At 44.8% G+C, this 25969-nt stretch overlaps 1 protein-coding gene across 2 annotated transcripts; it reads right to left on the reverse strand.

Moving 5' to 3' along the window:
* Positions 1 to 1569: 1569 nt before the first annotated feature.
* SLC25A33 (solute carrier family 25 member 33) lies at positions 1570 to 24703 on the reverse strand. Of its 2 annotated transcripts, XM_087702416.1 has the most exons (8): positions 24562 to 24684; positions 9386 to 9412; positions 9090 to 9269; positions 7083 to 7160; positions 5997 to 6097; positions 4918 to 4984; positions 2901 to 3181; positions 1570 to 1801 (listed from the first exon to the last, which is right to left on the reverse strand). In XM_087702416.1, the coding sequence occupies exons 1-8, from the start codon at positions 24612 to 24614 to the stop codon at positions 1599 to 1601; spliced, it is 990 nt and encodes a 329-aa protein (XP_087558542.1). In that variant the 5' UTR covers positions 24615 to 24684; the 3' UTR covers positions 1570 to 1598. The 2 variants fall into 2 exon arrangements, with proteins under 2 accessions (XP_087558542.1, XP_087558543.1); XM_087702417.1 differs by lacking the exon at positions 9386 to 9412 and having other exon boundaries at positions 24562 to 24703.
* Positions 24704 to 25969: the final 1266 nt, after the last annotated feature.

The following is a 25969-nucleotide window of genomic DNA, read 5'->3' on the forward strand; positions in this document are numbered from 1 at the left end:
CCAGATAAAGCTTCAAGTCTCGGGGATCACTGCGTGGTCTCCATTCTATTCCCAACACGATTTAACTTTGCTTAGCTTGTAAGCCCAAACAGAGGCTGCTCTCTGAAAAATTAAGTTTGCACAAGTCTCAAATCTGTAGTGTGTGTGTGTATGCGTGTATATATATGGTGGTGGGGCGAGAAGGGAATGCCTGTTCCTAAATTTCTCCATTTGGGCTAGAATTGTTACTAATCCTCAGCGGTCTGCTTGAGATTCCATTTCAATAGAATACACAACGTAATTGTATATCTATCTGTAGTAAGAATAAGGGCACAAATTCGTATTTTTATATTGTTGGCTTCTATCATACCACAGACTGATATTTTTTTGAAAGATAAATTCAGTATATATAAATATGTAGGCTGTGCAATGACATTGCAATCTGACCTTCACCAGAAATATCCTGTAGAAGAGAATAATTAAAAAGGAGAAATATCCAATACCTTAGACTAACATATCCCAACCAGTTCACGCGCCTGTGAACATTTCACAGCTAATAGTGCGTTTTTTTCCCCTTCAAGAAACATCTCCCAATCTGTTACGGCCTACCAGTGGAGCTGGAAGCAGATGCGGACAGTGAGAAGGTTGGGGAGGAACATGGGCCAGTCCTGGAGTCTGATGAGGGCTCTGTGTCAGAGGCAGAGTGGGAGCCAGAGCCATATGCCAGTTAACAGCTGCCTTCAGAGTCAGACATCAGTGAGGCAGAAGAACAGCTGGAGCCTCTTCCCAGTGTGCACAGGCAGAGTTTCCAGACGAAGGGAAGAGCTAAAGAACAGGGGTCGACTTGGGACTAAGGCACAGATGGATGATGAATGGCCCCTCCCAGAGGAAATAAAAGAGGAGCGACAGGGGAGTGGAGTTTGCAGGAGGCTATTAGTTCGCTTAGTTGGTTTGTGACTCTGAGACTCCTTGCCAAAAATTCTGCAGATATCAGCCTGGCAGCTCTCCAAGCCAGATAAGGTCTGTGACCGCAAATCCTCCCTCGAAAGGCTTTGCTGGATGTGAATGGGGAGAATTCACAGCAAATTAATAAAAGGGGTTTTCGTCGGGACCAGGAGTTGGCTTCATGCTCTTGGGAAGCCTCGGTCAGAACACAATCAAAGAATTGCAACTTTCCACAATAAATATATATGTGTGTGTGTATACATACATACATGCATACATACATATAAAAGAGGTTGTCCCAACACCATCCACAGAAATTAAATAGCATAATTTAATCCAGTCATTCTTTTAATTTCTGAACCTTGTCTCATTTAAGTTAAAAAAAAACCGAACTGTTATTAACATACCTACCTTTAAAAACAAAGATTCTGGAAGGGAAATTGCAGGGAGAGGGAAGGAGGGGTAGAGAGGAGAAAGGCCCCCTCCTCAAAACAACATCCAGCAAGCAGACTGTCCATTTCAAAGTTTTTCTTTTCCTAGTGTGTTGTGAACTGTCCCACAATCGTTGTGAATATATATATATATATATATATATATATATATATATATATATATATATATATATATATATATATATATATATATATATATATAGGTCTGTGCTTCGGACGGCTCTATTTCACTTGCTCTTCTAAAAGATACACAATCAATTCGTAGGTGGACAGGACGATGGCCGTGTTTGGAATTTGCCGCATCAGCTGGGCGAAAAGTCCGCGGTAAAAAGCAAAATACCCTTCTTCCTGGAATACTAGCCGGGCCGTCTGGAGGAAGGACTGGTACTTGGTGCCTTCCTCACGTAGCCTTGTCCGGATGACCTCTGTTTGGGGGGGGGGGGGGAGAGAAGGAGAAGCAAAATGTCAACACAACAGCCTGCGTTTAAATTCAGCACTGATTGGGGGTGGCATAAAAATCTATAGGTAAAGATAAGGGCTCCCCTCACACATATGTGCTAGTCATTCCTGACTAGGGGGGCAGTGCTCATCTCTGTTTCAAAGCCGAAGAGCCAGCGCTGTCTGAAGACGTCTCCGTGGTCATGTGGACGGTGAAACTCAACTCCTGAAGCCGCACAGAACGCTGTTCCTTCCCCACCAAAGGTGGTTCCTATTTTTCTACTTGCATTTTTTACGTGCTTTTGAACTGCTAGGTTGGCAGAAGCTGGGACAAGTCACGGGGGGCTCACTCCGTTACACGGCGCTAGGGATTCGAACTGCCGAACTTTCTGATCGACAAGCTCAGCATCTTAATCACTGAGCCACTCGGTCCCTATAAACTTTATAAAAGGACTCTAATTCTGCAGGCTAGTGAAAGTCTCCACCATTGTTAAGAAAAAAAAGGTTCCAAATTCAGAAAACATCTAAAAATTAAGCATCTCGGAAGTTACCGTGAAGCACCACCAAATTCACTGATCTTCTATTGCACAGAGATTGCCAAATTTGGCCATGCGTAAGTGTTAAAGACACCTGCGTCCTGCTTGATTTAAATCCCCCGTCCTTTCTGCGTGTGCAGTTGTTTTCTCACAAAAGAACGCTGCTGGGAGGGTGGGGTACGTTCCAGAGCAAGGAACAATAAGGACTAGAAACCTGATTTTCCCAACAAGAAGAGGCAAACCCTTGAAGTGGTGCAGTAGCCTAGAGGTGGAGTCTCGCCTCACAATCAGGAGGCTGTTGAGTTTGATCCATATTTTTTTCTCTGGGCATACTGAGAATATATGTGCTGAACAAAACTCCATATTGGCAACAGGAAGGGCATCTGGCCAGTAAAACACTGCTAAGATCCATTCAATTGCTGAGACTCCACCCAGCAAGGGATTATGGAGTCGTTAAAAAGAGAAAAAGCAGCAAATTGCTTGGTTAAATAAAAGGTTTTGCTAGGCCAGGGGAGGTTTAGAGATGTGGGTGAAAACAGAAGAAACCTACCGTGTGGGTAAGCGATGCAAGACGCACATCCTTTTGAAATGGCGGCGGCAACTGTGATTCCGATGAAATTGGTGGAATTCTTCTCCGGGTTTCCGGTGAAAGGAGACCGGATGGGATCTTTTAAAAGTTGCTTCAGTCTCTCGTAAATAGCGAAACAGATGATGGTCTCGGAGATGCCCGCGTAGGAGGCGGTGAGGCCTCGGTAAAAACCCCGGATGCCTTCGGAGCGGTAAACGTATCTGGCGCACTGGAGGGTGTTCATTTGCTTCGAGCCGCAGACTCTAAACAGGCGGAGAACGATCAGCAAATGTGGTGGGTTTAAACTAGACTTTAAATACCGTATTTTTCGGAGTATAAGATGCACTTCCGCCCCCTAAGAGAGGGTGAAAATTTGGGTGCTTCTTTTACACTGAATGTAGCTCCATCCACCCTTTGGCCTCTGCCTCCCAGCAATTTGTCTCCTTGCAGCAAACAGCAAACAGCCTGTTTCAGCTTCAGCACAGTCTGATTAACGCAAGCAGCTGATTGTCAGATGGATCAGCCTCCCAACCATCAGCTGTTTCAGGCTTCGGGGATTGCCATTGCCTATTGCCGCCTCTGCGCACCCCATTTTTCTGCCTCCACACCACATTTTTGGCCTCTGCGTGCCACATTTTCCACCCATTCCGATCCCCGCTGCCCAGAACAGGCGGAAAATGGGGCCCGCGAAGACCCAAAACAGGATGCGGAGGCCGAAAATGGGGCACGCGGAGGCAGCAATAGGCTATGGCAATCCCGTTGGGAGGCCAGACAATCAGCTGCTTGTGCTAATCAGGGTGTGCTGAAACTGAAATGGGCTGTTTGCTTCAAGGAGGCAAATTATTGGGAGGCAGAGGAACATTTTTTTTTCTTGTTTTCCTCCCCAAAAGTTAGGTGGGTCTTATACTTTGTAGCGTCTTATACTATGAAAAATACGGTAATTCCCCAGGGCCTATCCTGATGTTTACCACTAGTTGGTAAACAGGAAGTGGTCAGTTCTTTTTACTTTTTTAAAAAAATATATTTTAAATACAAATATACACAGTACCCTATAAATCTAAATACAAAAAAGGGAAAAAATACAAATATTACAGTGCCCACATGCACACACCCGTCCTGAGACTATTTTTTTCCCTTATATTTCTTCTTCTACAACTACTAAATACATTTCATTTGTGCCCTTATCCCCTCTAAAACAACATATATCCTTGAGTAGGTTTATTCCCTTTGCCTTCCACCAACAATGGTTTTTATAAAATCCTCCCATATTTCATTATAAGGGTTTGCTTTAACCATCCCTTTTCTTAAAATTTAATTTCTGTTGTTAATTTATCATTTGTTGCCATACTCCAAAATTCATTACACCACTCATTTCTTTGAATCTCCCAATTTCGTCCCCAATATTTAGCCATCACTAATTTAGCTGCCATTATCAAATTTACAATCAATTCCCTTTTTTGTTTCATTTATATCCTGCTTTTCCAACCGCAGCAGCAATGCCAATCTCGGTGACATATCTAAATTTACATTCTACTTTTGCTAAACACCATGCCCCATATTTTTCGTGCATTATTACAATCCCAACACATATGTTTATATGTTCCAACCTATTCCTTGCACCTCCAGCAAATATTTGCATATTTACCACCTATTTGATTTCATTTATGTGGTATTAGATACCATCTTAATATCACTGTTATATCCATTTCCCTTAACTCTTAACTGACGTATTCTTATGTTCTATTCCAAATATTTTTGCAATCATTATCATTTATTTCTCCTAAATCTGATCCCCAAATTAATTTTGGCCACTCTTCTAATTCAGTTAATATTCTATATATTTTCCCAATTCTCGTTGCCACCCTCGAAACAGAAATATATCCCATTCATCTCTAAAATGTAAAGGGTCTAGGGCAGCATTTCTTGAGCTCACAGCTTTTAAGATCGATGGACTTCAACTCCCAGAATTTCCCCACCCAGCTATGCCCCTCCCCTTTACCTTCTTTCTAGCTGCATTCTGGTTTTCACCATCCAGATGGGATTCATCAGGGAGTTAGTCACAAAAGCTGGAGAAGAGCCCAAGGAAAAGATGGAATCAGTCGTTGAAGGAACTTCAATTCCCAGAATCCCCCAGCCAGCACGCTCTGGAGTGCAGGAGTGAGAATCTGCATTGTGTGAAACTATCTATCTATCTATCTATCTATCTATCTATCTATCTATCTATCTATCTATCTATCTATCTATCTATCATCATCTATATCTATCTATCTATCAATCATATCTATCTATCTCTATCTTTCTATCTATCATCTCTATCTCTATCTTTCTATCTATCTATCATATCTATATATCTATCTATCATCTATCTCTATCTTTCTATCTCATATCTATCTATCTATCATCTCTATCATCTATCTATCTATCTATCTATCTATCTATCTATCTATCTATCTATCATCTATCTATCATCTATCTATCAATGTGTGTGTATGTATGTTCCAGCATAACTGGAACGCCTCCAGCAATTTCAACCAAACTTGGCACACAGATGGCTTACTCTCTGGAAACAAATACTGTCTCTGTGTGTGTGTGTGTGTGTGTGTGTGTGTGTGTGTGAGAGAGAGAGAGAGAGAGTGTGTTCCAGCATAACTCCGGAACGCCTGGGCAGCTGAAATGAAATGGACTGAATTATATCTATAGTGTCAAGTCACAGTACTTTTGACAGTGATGGTGTGCATTTTGGATTCAAGTTCTGTTAAGGTACAGCCTGTTGTGCCTTAAAATGGCTTCTACTGTACAGCACAGTGGAGTTGCTTCGCAGTTCTCCACAAGGGGGCTCCCTCTAATAACAGGAATGGAATAAATACATACCCGGGCTATACCAGGTTATCAGCCAGTGGAAAATAAAACGAGATGGGTCCAGTCTGGTGAACGCAGACCACTTGCTTAATGCCCCCCCACCCCCACCCCGGCTGACCTTGAAATATAATTTTTACCCTCAAAGGGGCGTCTTGCTCGGTCCAAGCGGACAAGGACAAGCAAAGCAAGACGTGGCACCTGGGACAGGTTATAACCCACCTGCAGAAGCCGCCGAAGAGATATGGACCATATTGCTGTTGGGTACGAAGACGTGGTTGAATTGCTCCTTCGCTCGGGAATAACACGCAAAATAGACAGCCCTGCAAAGTGGCAAAAACAAACACCGGTTGAGTCCTCGGCTTACGACCGCAGCGGAGGCCGAAACCTCTGTTGTTAAGCGAGACATCAGATCGATGGGTTGTGAGATTCCCATGGGGCCACGCGGGGGCAACCCTGTAGGCTGTCGTGAGTCCAAAACTTGGTTGACTCTTGCTGGGTGATGATGTCATGAGCTCAAATTTAAAAGCCCAGAGACGGTATAAAACTCTCAGCAACTTTCACCAGAAGTGGGTTCCTACCGGTTCGGCCGAATAGGTAAGTAACTCAGCTGGACACGTGACCAAACCGGTTCTTATCGTGCGCCCCGCCATCTTTATTTTCTGCTCTGCACATGCGCAGAACAATCTTCATTGAAAAAAATGATTATTATTTTTTTCATTTTGGTGGGCATGACTTGATGAGGTCATGTGACTGAGCGTGCGTGAGTGATGTCAGGTTGGCCACGCCCCCTCAGTCACATTCCTCCCCATCTAGCCACGCCCACTGAACCGGTAGTAAAAAAAAAATTGAAACCCATCCCTGATTTCTGCCCCTTTTTTTCTCTTCACCCAACATCTTCAAGGCGGGTGATTCTGTCCATACCTTGAAAACCATCTTTCCAAACAACCTCCATTGTTTCCAGTGTCTTTCCCACCCCCCACTTGGAACTCAACCCAGAAGGACATTTCCTTCCAACACGCCGAGGTGGCACAGTGGTTAGAGTGCTGTACTGCAGCCACTTCAGCTGACTGTTATCTGCAGTTCGGCGGTTCAAATCTCACCGGCTCAAGGTTGACTCAGCCTTCCATCCTTCCGAGGTGGGTAAAATGAGGACCCAGACTGTGGGGGCAATATGCTGACTCTGTAAACCGCTTAGAGAGGGCTGAAAGCCCTATTAAGCAGTATATAAGTCTAACTGCTATTGCTATTGCTCTTAAAAAAAAAGAAAAAAAAAGTGGGGGAAGGAAACTGCCTTCAAATTTTTACCTGGATGGCGCGACTCCGACCAGATTGGGGCCCAGCCCACGGAAAAGTGACTTTGGGCCCTCCTTTTCCAAAATGGACCTGGGAAAAAAAAATAAAAAATGCGAAATCAATACACGGAACATATTACCATTTATGGTGGGCCTGTGAGGAGGCTAAAACTTTTTGGAAAAGGATCAAAAATTGGCTGGAGGCAATAACAGGGGTTAAAATAGAATGGAAAACTGAAGTTTTTTTTTAATTAGGAATAATAATGTCTGCGAAATACAAAAAAAAGAAACCCAGTATGTAATACTGCATATAATTACGGCGGCAAGGATTGCCTTTGCCCAGAAATGGAAAAACAAATTAATTCCAAGCGAAGATGAAATAATAAGAAAGGACAAACTAACTAAAGAAATCCAGGGAAAAGAAGAATCAGAATTCTAGCAGATATGGGATAAATGGTATAGGTGGATGGAGGAAAGAAACAAGAATCAATGAAGGAATATAACAAAACTCAAAAAATAATAATTATGAGTAAAATAAGAGGGTTAAGAATGATGAAATCCAAATGAAAGACATTAGAAGGGGAAATAATATAAGGTGAGCGGTATTGATTGATAATTGCTATTAGAAAGAACAGGAAGCTCCTGTTCGTATTGTATTGTGTAAATGTGGTGTACGTCTAGGTTTTGTGTGTGTGTTTTACATGTTTGTTAATAAAAAATAAAAAATTAAATATATATATGAAAAAAAAGAAAGGAAGTAGGGAGAGAAAAGGAGAAATTTCAGCAGATCTACTCGAAGCAATTAAACAAAGGCATGAAATAACGAGGGATAAAAAGCCACACGGTAGTAAATTTTATCCCGGCTACAACAACGGAGTTTTTTCCTGGTCGAATTATCTTCCTTTTGCCTTTATTTTTTCAACTGGACAAATACTGGCCAGATTTCACACCGTATTTAAGCAAAGACGCCAGGCTGCGGTGCGTCAAACTCCAAAATCGGACCCCTTAAGAATTCAGGTTCTGTTTTAATCTGCGTTTCCAAGACACCCCACTTGCTGGAAAGGGGAATAATTGTGGTTCCTGAGGAAAAACACAAACCCCGCATTGTCTTGACAAGTTCTTTACAAGACTTTTTAAGTCCCATTTTCCGTGGGAAAGGAGAGATTTAAAAGGGGAGCGGGCCAGGAGGCTGCGTCAGCTTGGCCTCTTCTGCTAAATTGGCAGCGGTGGCTTTTTAAAAACAAAAACAAAACTTGCTTTTATTCAGATTTATTTATCCCCATCCACCACCGCCACCAACCTCCCTCTCTCTCTCTCTCCAGCCCCCTCTGCGCTTACATAATGCATGCGGACTCAGCAGAGATCACTGCCAAGGTGTGTGCGTAGGGGGGTATTTTTAAAACGCCAAGCAAGCTTTTTTTCTCCTCCCCTGGCATGGATAGATGCCTTTTCCTGAGCATGTTCCCTCTCTTTAAAAAATTGCACCGAGAAGGAGCCAAGGACGATCTTCAGCCTTCAAAGCTGTGAACATCGGCCGGCGTGTCTTAAAAAAACCTCCCCAAATCCCTAGATTTAAAACCAGAAATATTTCTGTTGGGTATTATACCAGAAAAATGTCATAAAGGGACTAGGTAAAGGTTCCCTTTGCACATATGTGCTAGTCGTTCCCGACTCTAGGGGGCGATGCTCATCTCCGTTTCAAAGCCGAAGAGCCAGCGCTGTCCGAAGACGTCTCCATAGTCATGTGGCTGGCATGACTCAACTCTCGAAGGCGCACAGAATGCTGTTCCCTTCCCACCAAAGGTGGTTCCTATTTTTCTATTGCATTTTCACGTGCTTTCGAACTGCTAGGTTGGCAGAAGCTGGGGACAAGTCACGGGAGCTCACTCCATTAGGCGGCGCTAGGGATTCGAACCGCCAAACCGCCGACCTTTCTGATCGACAAGCTCGGCGTCTTAGCCCCTGAGCCCAATAAAATCTTTAGATGTACGCAAAGACCCCATTTTTAAGACTCACTCACTTCAGCACCTGGACGACACCTGGGGGCAGAGAGGTAGGCCGGACCACGCCTTCGCCACTGAGCGTGCCCAGATGGACCTGCGGATAATAGACAGCCCGGAAGGCCAACCTTGAGGACTGCAATCTTGTCTTGATCACTTCCAAAGGGCAGGTGAAGATGGCCCCCACCGTCCCTCCGCATCTGCAAGTACCGAAAAAAGGGAAAAAATATTAGATAGATAGATAGATAGATAGATAGATATAATCAAACCTATTCTAAATTCTAATTAAGGAGGCTAAGCTACAAGTCGAGCTCACTTTATGTGGTGCAGAGAATCCTGAAAGCTTGACATGAAAAAAGACAAAATGTTAGGTTGGATCAAAACCCGGCTAATGGCAGCAGTCTTTCCTCCACTTTTTATGGGTTAATTCATTCATCTTCTATCTTGTATGTATGTTCCAGCATAACTCTGGAATGCCTCCAGCAATTTCAACCAAACCTGGTACACAGATGACTTACCCTCAAGAAACAAATACTGGAGGGCGGGGGGGGGGGAAGACACCCCTGGGGAGGGGGTGTCGGTGTGCGTGTGTTCCAGAATAACTCTGGAATGCCTGGACCGTTAAGGAGAGCGAGTGCAGCGTCCTAGAGCGGCAATTGTTTGTGATATCAGTTCCTTCGCAACTCCTTCCTCCGGAAAGTCATGATGTTCAATCTCCGATGGACCAATAGGGAAGCCCCTGATGGGTTTGGGGCAAAGTGCCAGGATCGTAGGCAGGGCGGGAAAGAGGAGCGCATGGGAGGCGGCGGAGAAAAGAAGGACCAGGGGTGACATGACAGCAGTATTCCAGTATTTGAGGGGCTGCCACAGAGAGGAGGAGGAAATCGTCCACTTATTTCCCAAAGCACCAGAAGGCAGGACAAGAAACAACGGATGGAAACTAATCAACCTGGAACCGAGGAGAAACTTCCTGACAGTGAGGATGATTCACCAATGGAACAGAAGCTGTGGGTGCTCCATCACTGGAGGTGTTTAAGAAGAGACTGGACAGTGTGAAATGGTAGAAGGTCTCCTTCTTGAGCAGGAGGTTGGACTAGAAGACCTCCAAGGTCCCTTCCAAGCTCTATTCTGATAGATTGATTGAAACTTCAGGATGCACAGATGAACAGCTTCAAAAGAAATGCCCCATTTCCCCAAGGGGGTGGGGGGTGGGAGGGAGAAAATCAGTGGTGGGTTTCAAAAAATTTTCAAACCCACTCTGTGGGTGTGGCCTCCTTTGTGGGAGTGGCTTGCCGGCCATGTGACCTGGTGGGAGTGGCTTGCCAGCCATGTGTTTTCTCCCTCTCTCTCTTCTTCCTTTTGTCTCTCTGTTCCCTTTTCCTTTTTTTCTTTCATCTCTCTCACTTTTTCTTTCGTTTTTCTTTTTTTCTTTATTTATTTCTTCCTTTCTTTCTCTTTCTCTTTCTCTGTGTGAGTCTGTCTGTCTGTCTGTGTGTGTGTGTGTGTGTGTGTGTGAGTGGTGGGTTTCAAAACATTTTGGAAACTCTTCTGTAGGTGTGGCCTGCTTTCCGGATCCACTGGTGGAACCTCTTCTAACCGGTTCGGTAGATTTGACGAACCGGTTCTACCGAACTGATGCGAACTGTTAGGAACCCACCTCTGGAGAAAATATTCCTGCTGTCTTTAACACCCCCCCCCCCCAAAGAGGCCACTGGGGGGGTCATGTGAAAATCAGGCAGGAGAAACAAACAAAAGGGAGCTGTGGTTTTTCCAGAAAAAAAAACAACAACACAAAAACTCTCCACTTTTGCTGCACTGAATTTTTGGGCTGTTTCCAAGTGCATTCTCTGCAAAGCTGCGGGGTACCCTGAGGTCATCCAAGAAATGGAGTGAGAGTGGGAAAGGAAGACAAGGACCAACTTTGTCTGGGTTTGGTAAAACAGCTGCTCCCAGGCCTCAGTTTCCCCCTCTGCCAAATAGTTAGCGGGAGACCCCCCCAAAAAATGTTCTCACCAAATTTGCTGGGTGCATGTATGTATGTTCCAGCATAATTCTGGAACGCCTTGAGCAGTTTCAACCAAACCGAGTACACAGAGGATTTACTCTCTGGAGAAAAATACTGTGGGGGTAAGACACCCCTAACACCTCTCTGTTAAGATACACCCTGTTGTGCCTTAAAATGGCTTCTACTGTACAGCGCAATGGAGTTAGAATTGGCTTCCACAGTACTCCACAAGGGGGCTCCCTCTGCTAAGGGGGAAAATCCAACATTAGAAATTACATTTGGTCCGGACATTTCCCCCCTATAAATAAATATCCGGACAATGCCAGGTTATCAGCTAGTTATGGGCTAAAAAGAGGTCTCCCATCATTTTAGCCTATCAGCATTTATCGTGCGTTAAAGGTAGCTTGCGCCTCTCCGGGGAGGCTCCACTGGGAGGCGACACGAAAAACAATTCCATTCACAGCCAACCTTCCATGGATTTGTTCATTTCACAAATCAGGCGACAAATCCCTTTCTTCCCCTTTGTGCAAAATTGTGTGTGTGTGGGGGAAACGTCTCAAACCAAAGAAAAATGAAGTTTAATTTTAAAAAATTAAATTAAATTAAATTCAGGGCTGTTGGAAAAGAACCCCACGAGCCTCGCGGTGGCTGTCCTAAAAAAATAATGCTAAAGGTTAACCAGGCGCTCTCTGGCGTAGTACTCAGGGCAAATATTTTCATTGGCACAGACCTGCCTTGCAGGACGTTGGAAATCCAATCGCGGGCCCCTTTTCGCGGGGTCAGAAATATCAGCAAACCATGTGCAAAATCTAAAGTGGGCCTTCAGGGTACCAGTTTCTGCCTGAGGCGTGTGCAAAGAGGCTTGCCACTTTGGCCAGGACTACAATGCCCCTCATCCCCGACCACAGGCGCCTGCTTCGTTGCTCAGTTGAGGGGCTGCCACAAAGGAGAGAGGGACACGGTGGCTCAGGGGCTAAGACGCTGAGCTTGTCGATCAGAGAGATCGGCAGTTCGGCGGTTCGAATCCCTAAGCACCACGTAACGGAGGGAGCTCCCGTGACTTGTCCCAGCTTCTGCCAACCTAGCAGTTCGAAAGCAGGTAAAAATGCAAGTAGAAAACTAGGAACCACCTTTGGTGGGAAGGGAACAGCGTTTTGTGCCTCTTCGGGAGTTGAGTCATGCCAGCCACATGACCACGGAGACGTCTTCGGACAGCGCTGGCTCTTCGGCTTTGAAACGGAGATGAGCACCGCCCCCTAGAGTCTGGAACGGCTAGCACATATGTGCGAGGGGATCCTTTGCACAGAAGAGGGGTTCAACCTATTTTCCAAAGCACCGAAAGGCAGGACGAGAAACAACGGATGGAAACTAACCAACCTGGAATGAAGGAGAAACTTCCTAACAGGGAGTTAACCGGTGGAACAGCTTGCCACCAGAAGTTGTGGGTGCTCCATCACGGGAGGTTTCCAAGAAAACATTGTCTGAAATGGGGCCGCCTGCTTGAGCAGGGGGTTGGACTAGAAGGCCTCCAAGGTCCCTTCCAACCCTGATCGGAGACCCTCCGCCGGGAGGCAATGTCTGCAGATCTGGTGTAAGTTTTCCAAAATGTAGCAAACCACCATAAGACCAGGATAATATATAAAGGTTCCTCCCTTGAGCCGGGGTTGGACTAGAAGATCTTTGAGGTCCCTTCCAGCTCTAGGATTCTATGTTCCTATGGCTGGAACAGCATAATCAAGTGACTCGCCTGCTTTCCTTCAACCTTTCGTTCTCCCCCAACGGACCCACTGCCCTTCTCAGCATGTGCAGCCATGCGCTGCACCTTTAACAGCTGCCTGCTGGGGCCAGATCAACTGCCAGATGGCCGGGCGGATCAAGAAATCACTTCGCAGCCGTCCCCTGGCCTTTGAGAGTCGGCTCATCGCACGTGATTTTCCTCCTGCTGCTCCAGAGATATTTATCCTGCTGCATCGACCGCTTTTCGCACTCGTGTCCCTCCCCTGCCTGCGGAATTGAGATGCCGCAGCGCAGAAAAAGGCATTTTTTTCCAGACGTTCAGTTGACAACGTGCAGCTGTTTTTTTGTGTGTGTGTGTGTGCAAAATTCGGGATGCTTCTCATCGCAAAATGAGGATTAGAGAACGTGGTGTGTTTGTGTGTGAAATGTCCTTCTCTTGCACCTCTGGATCAAATCCGCACATCCACAATACACTGCTTTATTTCTCGGGATCTGGTCGATCGGCTGCAAATTGGAAACCCAAGATTTTGCATTTTCAGCTTTTTGGAAACGGCTCGCGAGGGTCCCGGCACCAGAGTTAAAATTATGGGGAAACAGCTCTCGCGCATGTCCTCAACGCATAAGGGCTTCCAACTAGGGTGGATTTGATTTAAATCAAGTGGAGTACCCCAAGGCTCTGTTTTAGGCCCAATACTCTTCCACATCTTCATCAATGATTTGGATGAGGGAATAAATGGGGAACTCGTCAAATTTGCAGATGACACCAAGCTGGCAGGAATAGCCAACACTCCAGAAGACAGGCTTAAGATACAGAAGGATCTTGACAAACTTGAACATTGGGCACTATCTAATAAAATGAAATTCAATGAGTAAGAAAAAGAGTAAGGTTCTACATTTAGGCAACAAAAACGAAATGCACAGGTACAGTATAGGTGGTGCCTTGCTCAGTAGTAGTAACTGTGAAAGGGATCTTGGAGTCCTGGTGGACAACCGTTTAAATAGGAGCCAGCCGTGTGCAGCAGCTGCCAAAAAAGCCAACCCAGTTCTAGGCTGCATCAACAGAGGGATAGAATCAAGATCACGTGAAGTGTTGATACCACTTTATAAGGCCTTGGGAAGGGCACACTTGGAATACAGCGTCCAGTTTTGGTTGCCACGATGTAGAAAAGATGTGGAGACTCTAGAAAGAGTGCAGAGAAGAGCAACAAAGAGGATTAGGGGACTGGAGGCTAAAACATGAAGAACGGTTGCAGAAACTGGGTATGTCTAGTTTGATGAAAAGGACCAGGGGAGACACGATAGAAGTCTTCCAATATCTCAGGGGTTGCCACAAAGAAGAGGGAGTCAAGCTATTCTCCAAGGCACCTGAGTGTAGATTAAGAAGCAATGGATGGAAACTAATCAAGGAGAGAAGCAACTTAGAACTGAGGAGAAATTTCCTGACAGTGAGAACAATTAATCAGTGGAAAAACTTGCCTCCAGAAGTTGCGAATGCCCCAACACTGGAGGCTTTTAAGAAGATGCTGGATAGCCATTTGTCTGGAACAGTATAGGGTTTCCTGCCTAGGCAGGGGGTTGGACTAGAAGACCTCCAAGGTCCCTTCCAACTCTGCTATTGTATTGTATTAAGTCGGTTGAAATCACGATCGAAATCACTAATAAAAAGGATTGATTTAAACCAACTTGATTTAAATTGTAATTTTTAAAAAGTCGCTGTCATCTCTCTCCTGCAGTGGCTCCTCCTCCTCACCGACAGTCCCAATATTGCAGAATATACAGTCTCATATGCTACATAACCAAGCTCCGTTTCATGCTGAATAAACTAAATTATTATTAGGTAAAGGTTCCCCTCACACACATGTGCTAGTCGTTCCCCACTCTAGGGGGCAATGCTCATCTCCGTTTCAAAGCCGAAGAGCCAGCGCTGTCCGAAGACGTCTCGGTGGTCATGTGGCCGGCATGACTCAATGCCGAAGGCGCACAGAACGCTGTTCCCTTCCCACCAAAGGTGGTTCCTATTTTTCTACTTGCATTTTTTCACGTGCTTTCAAACTGCTAGGTTGGCAGAAGCTGGGACAAGTCACGGGAGCTCCCTCCGTTACGCGGCGCTGGGGATTCGAACCGCCGAACTGCCAGCCTTTCTGATCGACAAGCTTAGCCACTGAGCCGCTGCGTCCCTTAAACTAAATCATCAATGTATCTTAAATAGAAAACTCTCTTTAGATAGATTTTTACTCCAAAAACATTTTACTAAAATACGTTTGATTTAAAACAAGCCAATTTAAAGTTTTTAAAAAATCCAATTTTAAATTTAAAAATCCGATCTTTTTTATTTTCAAATTGATTTTTATCCACCCTGCATCCAAACTGACCTTCCTTTCCCCATCCCTAGATTTTGCCTGCTGGGGCTTTTCACCGAAGCTTTAGCCCGTTTGAAAGCTCAACACGTTGGATAAAAGCATTTTTCTTTCATCAGCTTGGCTATTCTTGCTAAAAAATGTTTTTTTGAAAAAGAGCACAATTGGCAGAAAACTGTTCACTCAGATTGCTCCATTGAGCCTCCACATCCAGAGGCAGCCTACCTGTGAATCACTGCTGGGAGAAGCTTTGGCAAGTGGGATGCTCGCAGCCCCCCTGCACAGGTAGTCCTCGACTTAAAACAGTTCGCTTAGCGACCGCTGAAAGTTACAACGGCACTGGAAAAAGTGACTTATGATTGTTTTTTACAGTTACGAACGTTGGTCGGGTGATCAAAATTCAGACGCTTGGAAACTGACTTGTATCTATGACTGTTGCAGAGTCCCTGGGTCATGTGATCCGCTTTTGCGACCAGCAAAGTCAGTGGGGAAGCCCGATTCACTTAACAACCAGGCCGCAACGACTGCAATGATGCACTTAACAAGCATGGTCGTAAAATGGAAGCAAAATTCACTGCACGCATGTCTCACTTAGCCACAGAAATCTTTAGGCTCCGTGGTGGTTGTAAGTCGAGGACCACCTGAAAAGAATTAATTGCAAAGCTCCCTTGTGTGTCAAAATGATGGGCGGAATCTCTTCAAACGGGTGGGCAATCTCTGGGCCCTTTTACGAGCTGTGGACTTCAACTCCCAGAATTCCCCAGTCATGGCTGTCTCGGGAATTCTGGGAGTTGAAGTCCAGAGGCCGTTAAAGGGCCCAGAGTTGTTTTCAAAGATTTTGCAAATTAACCCACAGTTTCAAAAATAAGATGCACCCCTTCCCTCTGGAGTGAATTAATGTTTAAGCCGTACCAACATGTGCCAACTAGGGGTGGGTGGGAAAACAACCTGACATTTCTAAAGAAAAACCAGAAGTTATATTCCCTCTAATTATGCCTCATTATAAAATCCTTCCTGCCCAAAATAATAATTTTGCAAATCCCATCATGAGCTGGGACGCGGCATTTCCAATTTGACAATTGCAAGCTCGATGGATTGCAGCTTACACGTGTCGGGGGGGTTGACCAACACTGCGGAGGTGTTGGGATTACACATCCCATCATCCCCTGCCCTGCTGCCGATTCAACAGCTGCAGCAAGAAAAAAAAAATATTTCTGCTTGTGTGCGATGGATTGTCTGGAGCATGGAAGAAAGTTGGGCTTTTGTTAGCTCTACTGCTCAAAACAACAGAGACATCATTTAGTTTAGATTAACAGAGTTGGAAGGGACCTTAGAGGTCATCTAGTCCAACCCCCTGCCCAAGCAGGAGACCCTACACCATTTCTGACCGATGGAAGTCCAGTCTCTTCTTAAAAACCTCCAGGGATGAAGCTCCCACAACTTCCGAAGGCAACTTCTGTTCCATGGGTGGATTGTTCTCCCACCGAAATGCAGTTGGTGGATCACAATTTTCTACAAAATCACAAACTTGCACTTCCCACAAAGTGTGAAGGATGCGTAGGGCCATCCTTTTCTGATAAATTCTGCATTTACGTCAACCGGAAAATGTTTTGCTCTGGAGTACCGATTTTCCGCCTGCATCGCTGGGAAAATCCCATGTGTTTTATTATTACAGATACCTTTAAAAAAAAAAGAGAGAAGCTGCTGTCTGTTACTAAAGAGATTTAATTTCCATCGTGCCATCGGCTTTCTAAGAAAGAAAATAACCGCACCACAAAGAAGCCCCCTTATTTTACGAAGTTTGCACACCATTAATTCCAGCAAAGTTTTTGCAAAGAGACAAAATAGAAAGGGACCCTTTCTGTACAACCCGTTGTGGGCTGCTGGCAGCAGAGTCAGGCAGTTGGGGAGGAACATGGGCCACTCCTGGGGGGCGGAGGGAAGGTCAGACGAGGGCTCTGCGTCGGAGGCAGAGAGGGAGTTAGACAGCAGCGAGGCAGAAGAACAGGTGGAGCCTGTTTCCAGTGTGCACATGGGCAGAACTTCCAGAAGACAAGAACAACTAAGAAAGCAAGATCGACTTGGGAGTAAAGCCACACCTTGGACGTGATTGGTCCCTCCCATAGGAAAGAAAAGGGGAGCGAACCGGGAGGGGGCGTTTGCAGGAAACAATCCGTTTCAAGAGTGGAAAGTTCTGTTTGTGACTATAAAGAGACTCTGTGCCACGTTTCGCCTTGCCCTGTGTTTGTAAAACAAGTTATCTGGCAGCTCGCCAAGCGAGATAAGGTTCGTGTTGATAAACATTCCTCTGAAAGCTGCAACTGGGTGCTTTAAGTGTCAAGTTATCAAGCCCGGTTGTAAATTTATCAAGCCCGATCACATATTTTCATAGAGGAGCACGGGTAACCCAGCTAGTTGCAACACGTATGTAAATCTGAGAAGCTGAAAGAATATTAATATGTATATTTAATTAATACTGTGATTGTCACCAAGGTTCTGTCTAGAGTAAATTGACCCAGACAACGTACTAAGTATGTACCCCGTTTCCCCAAAAATAAGACCTCCCCAGATAATAAGCCCAGCCAGGTGTTTGAGTGCATGTGTTAAAATAAGCCCTCCCCTGAAAATAAGCCCTCCCCGAAAATATTGCAACACAGCAGCAACATTGCCGCCTTCTGCACCTCAAAAATAATAAGACCTCTGCGAAAATAAGGCCAAGTGCTTATTTTGGGGGTCAAAAGAAAATAAGACCCTGTCTTATTTTCAGGGAAACATTTTCAGTAGAAGGAATGTATGTATGTGTGTGTGTGTGTATATATAGATAGATAGATAGATAGATAGATAGATAGATAGATAGATAGATAGATAGATAGATAGATAGATAGATGAGAGCTAAATAGCTTGAAATAGATCTATACTAGTCTCCCTTTATTTATTTATCAGCACAAATGCAACACAAATGTAACAAAGGAAACAGTAAAAATAATGGCTTTCTGTCGTGATGGTCTCTTGTGACGAGCCGATAGACAGAGAAAGGAAGCAGTATGCTTCCTCCCATATTTGGGCATACCAGGGGTTGTGACACAATACATACCTATTTCCCTGGCCTAGCTGATAAAGGAAGAGAGCCTCTGCCTTAGTGGCTAATATAACTGCCTGATATGTAATACAGCCCAGGTTCGATTCCCAGTAAGGGTATGGCTAGCTGATGAGAGCTAAATAGCTTGAAATAGATCTATACTAGTCTCCCTTTATTTATTTATCAGCACAAATGCAACACACACACACACACACACAAACACACACACACACACAAAATTATCCCAGCTGGACTTGAAAACGTCAAGCCCTTAAGTTCACCTCCAGCTGAAGCCGCTTTGCTGCTTCTAAAGTCAAGCATTTGGAACAAGATTTATCCCGAGTTGATCTTGCTTGATTAAAAGATCTAACTTGTCGATTAGAGGTTTCGTTTGGAACACCCTGCAGTCTTTCTCTTCACCCGCCCCCCCCCTTTCTCCGTCCCCGTTACGCTTGCAAAACACACAATTACTCAAGCCAATTTGGAGATGACCTTAACGAGTCTGTTTTACGCAGCAGCCGCCGCATGGGACAGAACACAGCAGGGGACACAACCCATTTTAGGACATTGTGTTTCTGAAGGAGGGAGGAGAAATGCAATAATCAGGACTTGGTGTGAATGTGAGGGTGTGGAAGCACTGCTAACTGAGCAGAAAAAAACCCGTCAGACACAATCTTAGAAGGGCCAAGGAACGGAGTGTGACACAATCAGAGGGACTTGCTCTTCCAAGTTCTCTATTTACAAAGGGCCAAAGTACGAACTTGGGTCTTTGCCAACAGAGCAAGGGATTTGCAAAACGAAATAATAATAATAGGCTAGACACTCATAAAGTCTCTTGCTTCATCTATTAGAATAGGAAGGACAGCTGGCTCTGAAAATCAGATTATTATTATATACTTTATTCATTAAACATGAAACTCAGCCAACTGAACATTCAAAAACGCGTCGCAAATACCAGTGACTGACTGGTGCTAATGGTTGATAGGGGTTGCTGCCAGCGTCCTAGGTATCAACCAAGGACCTTCTTAAAATATAAGATGTTCCAAGTAGCACAGTTTTTTACAGTTCCGCTGGCGTTATTGCAGGAAGCTGCAATTTATGGATGTATCTTGTAAAATTCTTGAGCACGATGCCAAGTGCCCCGATAACAATGGGTATCACTGTTACATTATTATTATTATGTAATCTAAATTGAATGGTGGAAATACAATCAAGGCCATAAATAACCTGGGCAATACCAGTTATAAGATACACATCTGGTATCGTTAACTGGACACAAGCTGATTTGGACACTTTGGACCGAAAAACCAGAAAACTAATGACAATGCACTACAATTTGCATCCACGTGGTGAGACTATACCTGCCCCGAAAATCAGGTGGCAGAGGATTATTACAAGTGAAGCAAATAGTTGAAGAAGAAAAACATGCACTGGCTGATTATTTAAAAGAAAGTCAAGAACATCTTTTAATCGAAGTAAAGAACAAAAATCTATTGAAGGCCCAACAGACGAAACAAGAATACAGAAAAGATGTGATAAAATCAAGAATGGAGAGTTGGCTGAACAAAGCATTGTATGGCCAATTTCTGGAAAAAATAAAAGATAAAGTGGACAGTGAAAAAACTTGGTTATGGTTAACTGCAGGTACATTAAAGAAAGAAACAGAGTCACTAATCCTGGCTGCGCAAGAACAAGCTATCCGCACAAATGCCATTAAGGCCAAAATCGAAAAATCCTCTGATGATGCCAAATGCAGACTTTGCAAAGAAGCTGATGAAACTGTTGATCACATACTCAGCTACTGTAAAAAAATCATGCAGACTGACTATAAATTGCGGCACAATTCAGTAGCACAAATGATCCATTGGAATTTGTGCAAAAATTATAATATTAAAACAGCAACAAACTGGTGGGAACATCAGCCTGAAAAAGTCACCGAAAATCAGATGGTCAAGATCTTGTGGGATTTTCGCATACAAACAGACAAAATACTGGCGCATAATACACCAGACATCACACTGGTTGAGAAAAACAAGGTTACAATCATAGACATCGCAATACCAGGTGATAGCAGGGTCGATGAGAAGGAATATGAAAAAATTGAGAAATACCAGGACTTAAAAATCGAAATTCAACGACTATGGCACAAACCAGCAGTGGGAATTCCAGTGGTAATCAGCACACTGGGTGCTATTCCAAAAGCACTGGAATTACATTTAAAACAGTTAAAAATTGACAAAATCACCATCAGTAAAATGCAAAAAGCCGCACTGCTTGGATCTGCACGCATATTACGAAAATACGTTATGACGTCCTAGGCCCCTGGGTGGGACCCGACTAGTAACCAATGCCAAATCCGGCGAAACAACTGGCCGCTGTGATACAATTGTGTAATAATAATAATAATTGTTGTTCATCTTCAATTCGATTCACAGTCTGGTAAAAACTTTAGGAGTTCAAGTAAGAGCTGTTAAGGTAATGTCTGAATATATCAGCAGTTCTGAGTAATTTGGTTTTCTAGCAAAGTCAGGATATTCATGTCTACTAAGTTCAAAATTTCCAGGTATCTAGGCAGCCCTTTGTGTATTGCTCCAAGGGCTCCCAGTACTATTGATACAACCACTGGTTTCTTCCCCCACAATTGCTCAACTTCAATTTGCAACTCACAATATATTGTTATTTTTCTAGCTGTTTCTCTCCAATTCCTAGTATTCACAAACCACACTTTCTTTCTTTCCCACAATAGTGATGTCGGGCGTGTTGTGGGCCAGATTTCTGTCTGTTTGGATTCAGAAGTCCTACAGGATCTTCACCTGTTCATTTTCAAAAACTTTGTCCGTTTGATGTTCCTATTATTATTATTGTTGTTGTGATTGGTTGTTTGGTTGTTATTGATTTAATCTTCAATTTGATTCACAGTCTGGGACTGGTAAAAACGTAACAGTTCGAGTCCTAAGATAAAGGTAAAGCTTCCCCTTGCACACATGTGCTAGTCGTTCCCGACTCTAGGGGGCAATGCTCATCTCCGTTTCAAAGCCAAAGAGACAACGCTGGCCGAAGATGTCTCTGTGGTCATGTGGCCGGCATGACTCAACATCGAAGGCACGTAGAATGCTGTTCCCTTCCCACCAAAGGTGGTTCCCATTTTTCTACTTGCATTTTTACATGCTTTCAAACTGCTAGGTTGGCAGAAGCTGGGACAAGTCATGGGAGCTCACTTCCTTATGCGGCGCTAGGGATTTGAACCGCTGAACTGCCAACCTTTCTGATCAACAAGCTCAGCGTCTTAGCCACTCAGCCACTGCGTCCCTTAAACGAAGTCATCAATGTATCTTAAATAGAAAACTCTCTTTAGATAGATTTTTACTCCAAAAGCATTTCATTAAGATACATTTGATTTAAAAATTCCAATTTAAATTTTTTTTAAAAAATCCCATTTTAAATGTAAAAATCCGATCTTTTTTTATTTTTAAATTGATTTTTATCCACCCTGCATCCAAACTGACCTTCCTTTCCCTATCCCTGGATTTTGCACTGCTGGGGCTTTTCACTGAAGCTTTAGTCCGTTTGAAATCTCAACACGTTGGATAAAAGCATGGACTAGCTCACTCCGTTACGTGGCGCTGGGGATTTGAACCGCCGAACTGCCGACCTTCCTGATCGACAAGCTCAGCATCTTAGCCACTAAGCCAGTGTTTTTCAACCTTGGCTACTTGAAAATGTCTGGACTTCAACTCCCAGAATTCCCCAGCCAGCATTCGCTGGCTGGGGAATTCTGGGAGTTGAAGTCCAGACATCTTCAAGTAGCCAAGGTTGAAAAACACTGCACTAAGCCACCACTTAAGTTCAAGTCCTAAAGAGCTGTTAAGGTAATATCTGAGTATATATAGGCATCATTATTATTATTATGTACTTTATTCATTAAACATGGAACTCAGCCAAAAACACATCATAAATACCACTGACTGGTGCTAATGGTTGATATGGGTTGCTGCCAGCATCCTAGGTATCAACCAAGCACCTTCGTTAAGATATACAATGTTCCGAGTAGCTTTTTAAGAAGGTCCTTGATTGATACCTAGATGAGGATGATTATCCCTTTAATTCATTAAACATGAAACTCAGTCAACTGAACATTTAAAAATGTACCATAAATATCAGTGACTGGTGCTAATAGTTGATACGGGTTGCTGCCAGCATCCTAGGTATCATCATCACTATTACTAATACTACTACTAGTAGTACAGTAGTTCATGAGATGGTTTTCTTGGCATATCAGGACTATGCAGAGAGATTCAGAAACCAAGGGGGGATGGGAGTTTAGAAAAAAAGGATTCTAGATGAGAAAAAAAGCCTTGTCAAAGCTCCCCTTTTCTCTCATCCCCCCCACCAGGAGTATTTTAACAACTGGGAGAGCAAGAAAGTAATAAACACCACCTATATCCAGGGATTAAATCAGAGTCTGCATTGGTGCCCAGGGACGCATGCAAATACCCAAGATAGCAACGCACTCCAGAAATACACACTAATCTTTTAAGAAGCCTTTTCCCTACCTCTGTGGGTTTCATAACCTTATCACAGTAATTTCATAATGATTTCCTATTTAAGGAAGTGTCCGTGAATCGGATATGACCCACGCGTGCTGAATTTTATTCTCACCCTCCATTCACCATAGCTTTTAAAGGCGCCTGGGCTAAAAATTTCCGATTTTGACAAGAGGAAGTTGAATTCCCTGCCCAGGAACATCTATAAACACTACAATATAAACACTGCATACAAACTGGCAGACAATCCCATGCCTCTAATTATAACTTGGAAAGACTGAGCGCCAAAGAATGGAGGCCTTTGAACTCTGGTGCTGGAGAAGACTCCCGCGAGTCCCTTGGACTAGAGGAGATCCACCCTGACTGCTCTTTAGAAGGCCAGATCCTGAAGAGGAAACTCAAATCCTTTGGCCACCTAATGAGAAGGAAGAAGGACTCCCTGGAGAAGAGCCTCATGCTGGGAACGATGGAGGGGAAAAGAAGAAGGGGACGGCAGAGAAGGAGGTGGCTGGATGGAGTCACCAAAGCAGTGAGCTTAAATGGATTCCAGAGGATGGTAGAGGACAGGAAGGCCTGGAGGAACGTTGTCCATGGGGGCCGCGATGGGTCGGACACGACTTCGCAACTAACAACAACAACAATTATAACTTGTCTCCTGAATCAGTTACTTCACCCCACACACAAAACCGGTGCTGTCATTTCGTCAAGCTGTCCACCTTTTTTGCACAACTTCCTTAATTTAAAAAGTTTTTCTTTCATTTGTTGTTTCAAGGTGGGGCCTGCTCAGTGAGTGTGTCGTCTTATGCAAAGGGGATAAATCTTTCTCGGAAGACAAAGAAGGGATGCCAAGGGGCAATCTACTGGCTTGTGACACGCTGTGCCCGGAGGGGATCTGATGCAATGGGGATCTACTAGGTTAGTGAGAACAATTAACCAGTGGAACAACTTGCCTACAGAAGTTGTGAATGCTCCAACAATGGAGGTTTTTAAGAAGATGTTGGATAACCTTTTGTCTGAAGCGGTGTAGGGTTTCCTGCCTCAGGAGGGGGTTGGGCTAGAAGACCTCCAAGGTCCCTTCCAACTCTCTTGTTCTATTCTAAGTCGGAGGCAACCTGGAGAGGAGAACAGTTGGAGAGTAGGGGGTGGGGGTGGCCGAGCACAGAGCACAGGGATGGGTCCCGGAACCCCTCCCCCGGGCTATTTCTGGCAGCTAAAGGTAGATTGCTCCTATCCATGGGAGATTGGCGTATAAAGTGTGTGTGTGTGGGGGGGGAACTGGTGAGAAAGAAGAGCCCTGGAAGGGGGGGGGAGAGAAATCAGAAAACCGGGGAGGGAGAAATATAATTTAACCCGAAAAGGATCAAGAAGGGTGGACATTTTCAATGAAAGGGGGAAAAGGAGGAGGAGGGGAATGAAGGAAGGGAAAAAAGGGAGGAGAGAAACAAGAGGGAGAAATCTTATGATTCCTGATGAATGTATTTTATTCTCCTTATGTACACCGAGAGCTTATGCACCAAAGACAAATTCCTTGTGTGTCCAATCACACTTGACCAATAAAAGAATTCAATTCGATTCAATTTTATTCTATTCTGCTCTGCTCTAATTACATTCTATTCTAAATGGGGGAGAGAAGGGATGAATGGGAAAAGGGGGGGGGAGAAAGGATGAATGGGGGCGTGGGAACCGAGGGGAGAAATTATGAATGGGAGCGTGGGAAAGGGAGGGAAAGCATGAATGGGGCAGAGGAGGGGGGCGCGGCGCAGGACTCACCCCCCGGCGAACAGATGAAGCAGCGTGCTCTTCTCCGCCGAGACCCCGGCCATGCCCTTCCCCCCAAGCGTGGCCTCGGTCCTTCCCGGCGCTGCGCCGCGCTACGAACTGCCAAAACTCCCGAACGTCCAGCCAAGAAGAGCCTGCTCGCTTACTGCGCCTGCGCTGTGGAGTCACGCGATGCCGGCGCCGGGCTCCACGTGCGGAGCGGGCCAACCACGAGGCCGGCGAGGGGCGCGAGGGGGGAGGAGGTCGATGACGCGGTTGGGCCGGCCGGGGAAGGCGGGGTGAGGCGAGGACGAGGGGGCGGGGAGGTATGACGCAACAGAGCGCGGTCGGCGTCACAAAGGAAAGGGGCGGGGCTCCGCGGAGGGGCGGGCTGGTTTGTTTTTAGTTATGAATGGGACGCCGTGGGAAGTGGGTATTCCGAGTTGAATGAATATTCGCCCCCCCCCCCCAAAAAGCAAAAGTGGGAATCGCAGCTCACTAGAATAGAATAGAATAGAGTAGAATAGAATAGAATAGAATAGAATGACAAGAGTTGGAAGGGACCTTGGAGGTCTTCTAGTCCAACCCCCTGCTCAGGCAGGAGACCCTACCACTTCATACAAATGGCTATCCAACAACTTCTTAAAAACGTCCAGTGTTGAAGCATCCACACGTTCTGGAAGCAAGTTATTCCAGTGGTTAATTATCCTCACTGTCAGGAAATTCCTCCTTAGTTCTAAGTTGCTTCTCTCCTTGATTCGTTTCCACCCATTGCTTCTTGTCCTGCCCTCTCTACACACACACACACACACACCCACACCCACACACCCACACCCACACACCCACCCAAGTTGTCATCCTCCATTTAAGCTAGTTTTAAGGTCAAACAAAGAAGAAACGAGAATCTAAGCCATGGTTTGCCACAGCCCATTTTAGCTTAAGCATGGCTGGCTGGGGAATTCTGGGAGTTGAAGTCCAACAGGTCTTGAAATTGTCCAGGTTGAGAAACACTGGCTTAGGTGATTATTCTGGTCCCTTCCAACTCTATCATTCCTGGCTGGCTGGGGAATTCTGGGAGTTGAAGTCCAACAGGTCTTGAAATTGCCCAGGTTGAGAAACACTGGCTTAGGTGATCGTTCTGGTTCCTTCCAACTCTATCATTCCTGGCTGGCTGGGGAATTCTGGGAGTTGAAGTCCACCCTTCTTAAAAGTTTGCCCGAGTGGGACAAACACTGCCTTAAAAGCTGACTCAGCCAGAGTTGATAGTCCCCAATGCTACACTCTCTCTTTTAAACATTTAAAAAGAAAAAAAAAGAAAAACACAGAACAGTGCATTGTGGGACGCCGTCTTTGCAACACACCCTTTTGCCTCGAGCCGAATTTCCTGGCAAAAGAGGAACACGGGAACTCAATGTCACAT

The sequence above is a fragment of the Thamnophis sirtalis genome, unplaced genomic scaffold (assembly GCF_051295495.1).
Source record: "Thamnophis sirtalis isolate CommonGarterSnake01/CBP01778 unplaced genomic scaffold, rThaSir2_p1.2 scaffold_15, whole genome shotgun sequence".
Classification (NCBI taxonomy): domain Eukaryota; kingdom Metazoa; phylum Chordata; class Lepidosauria; order Squamata; family Natricidae; genus Thamnophis; species Thamnophis sirtalis.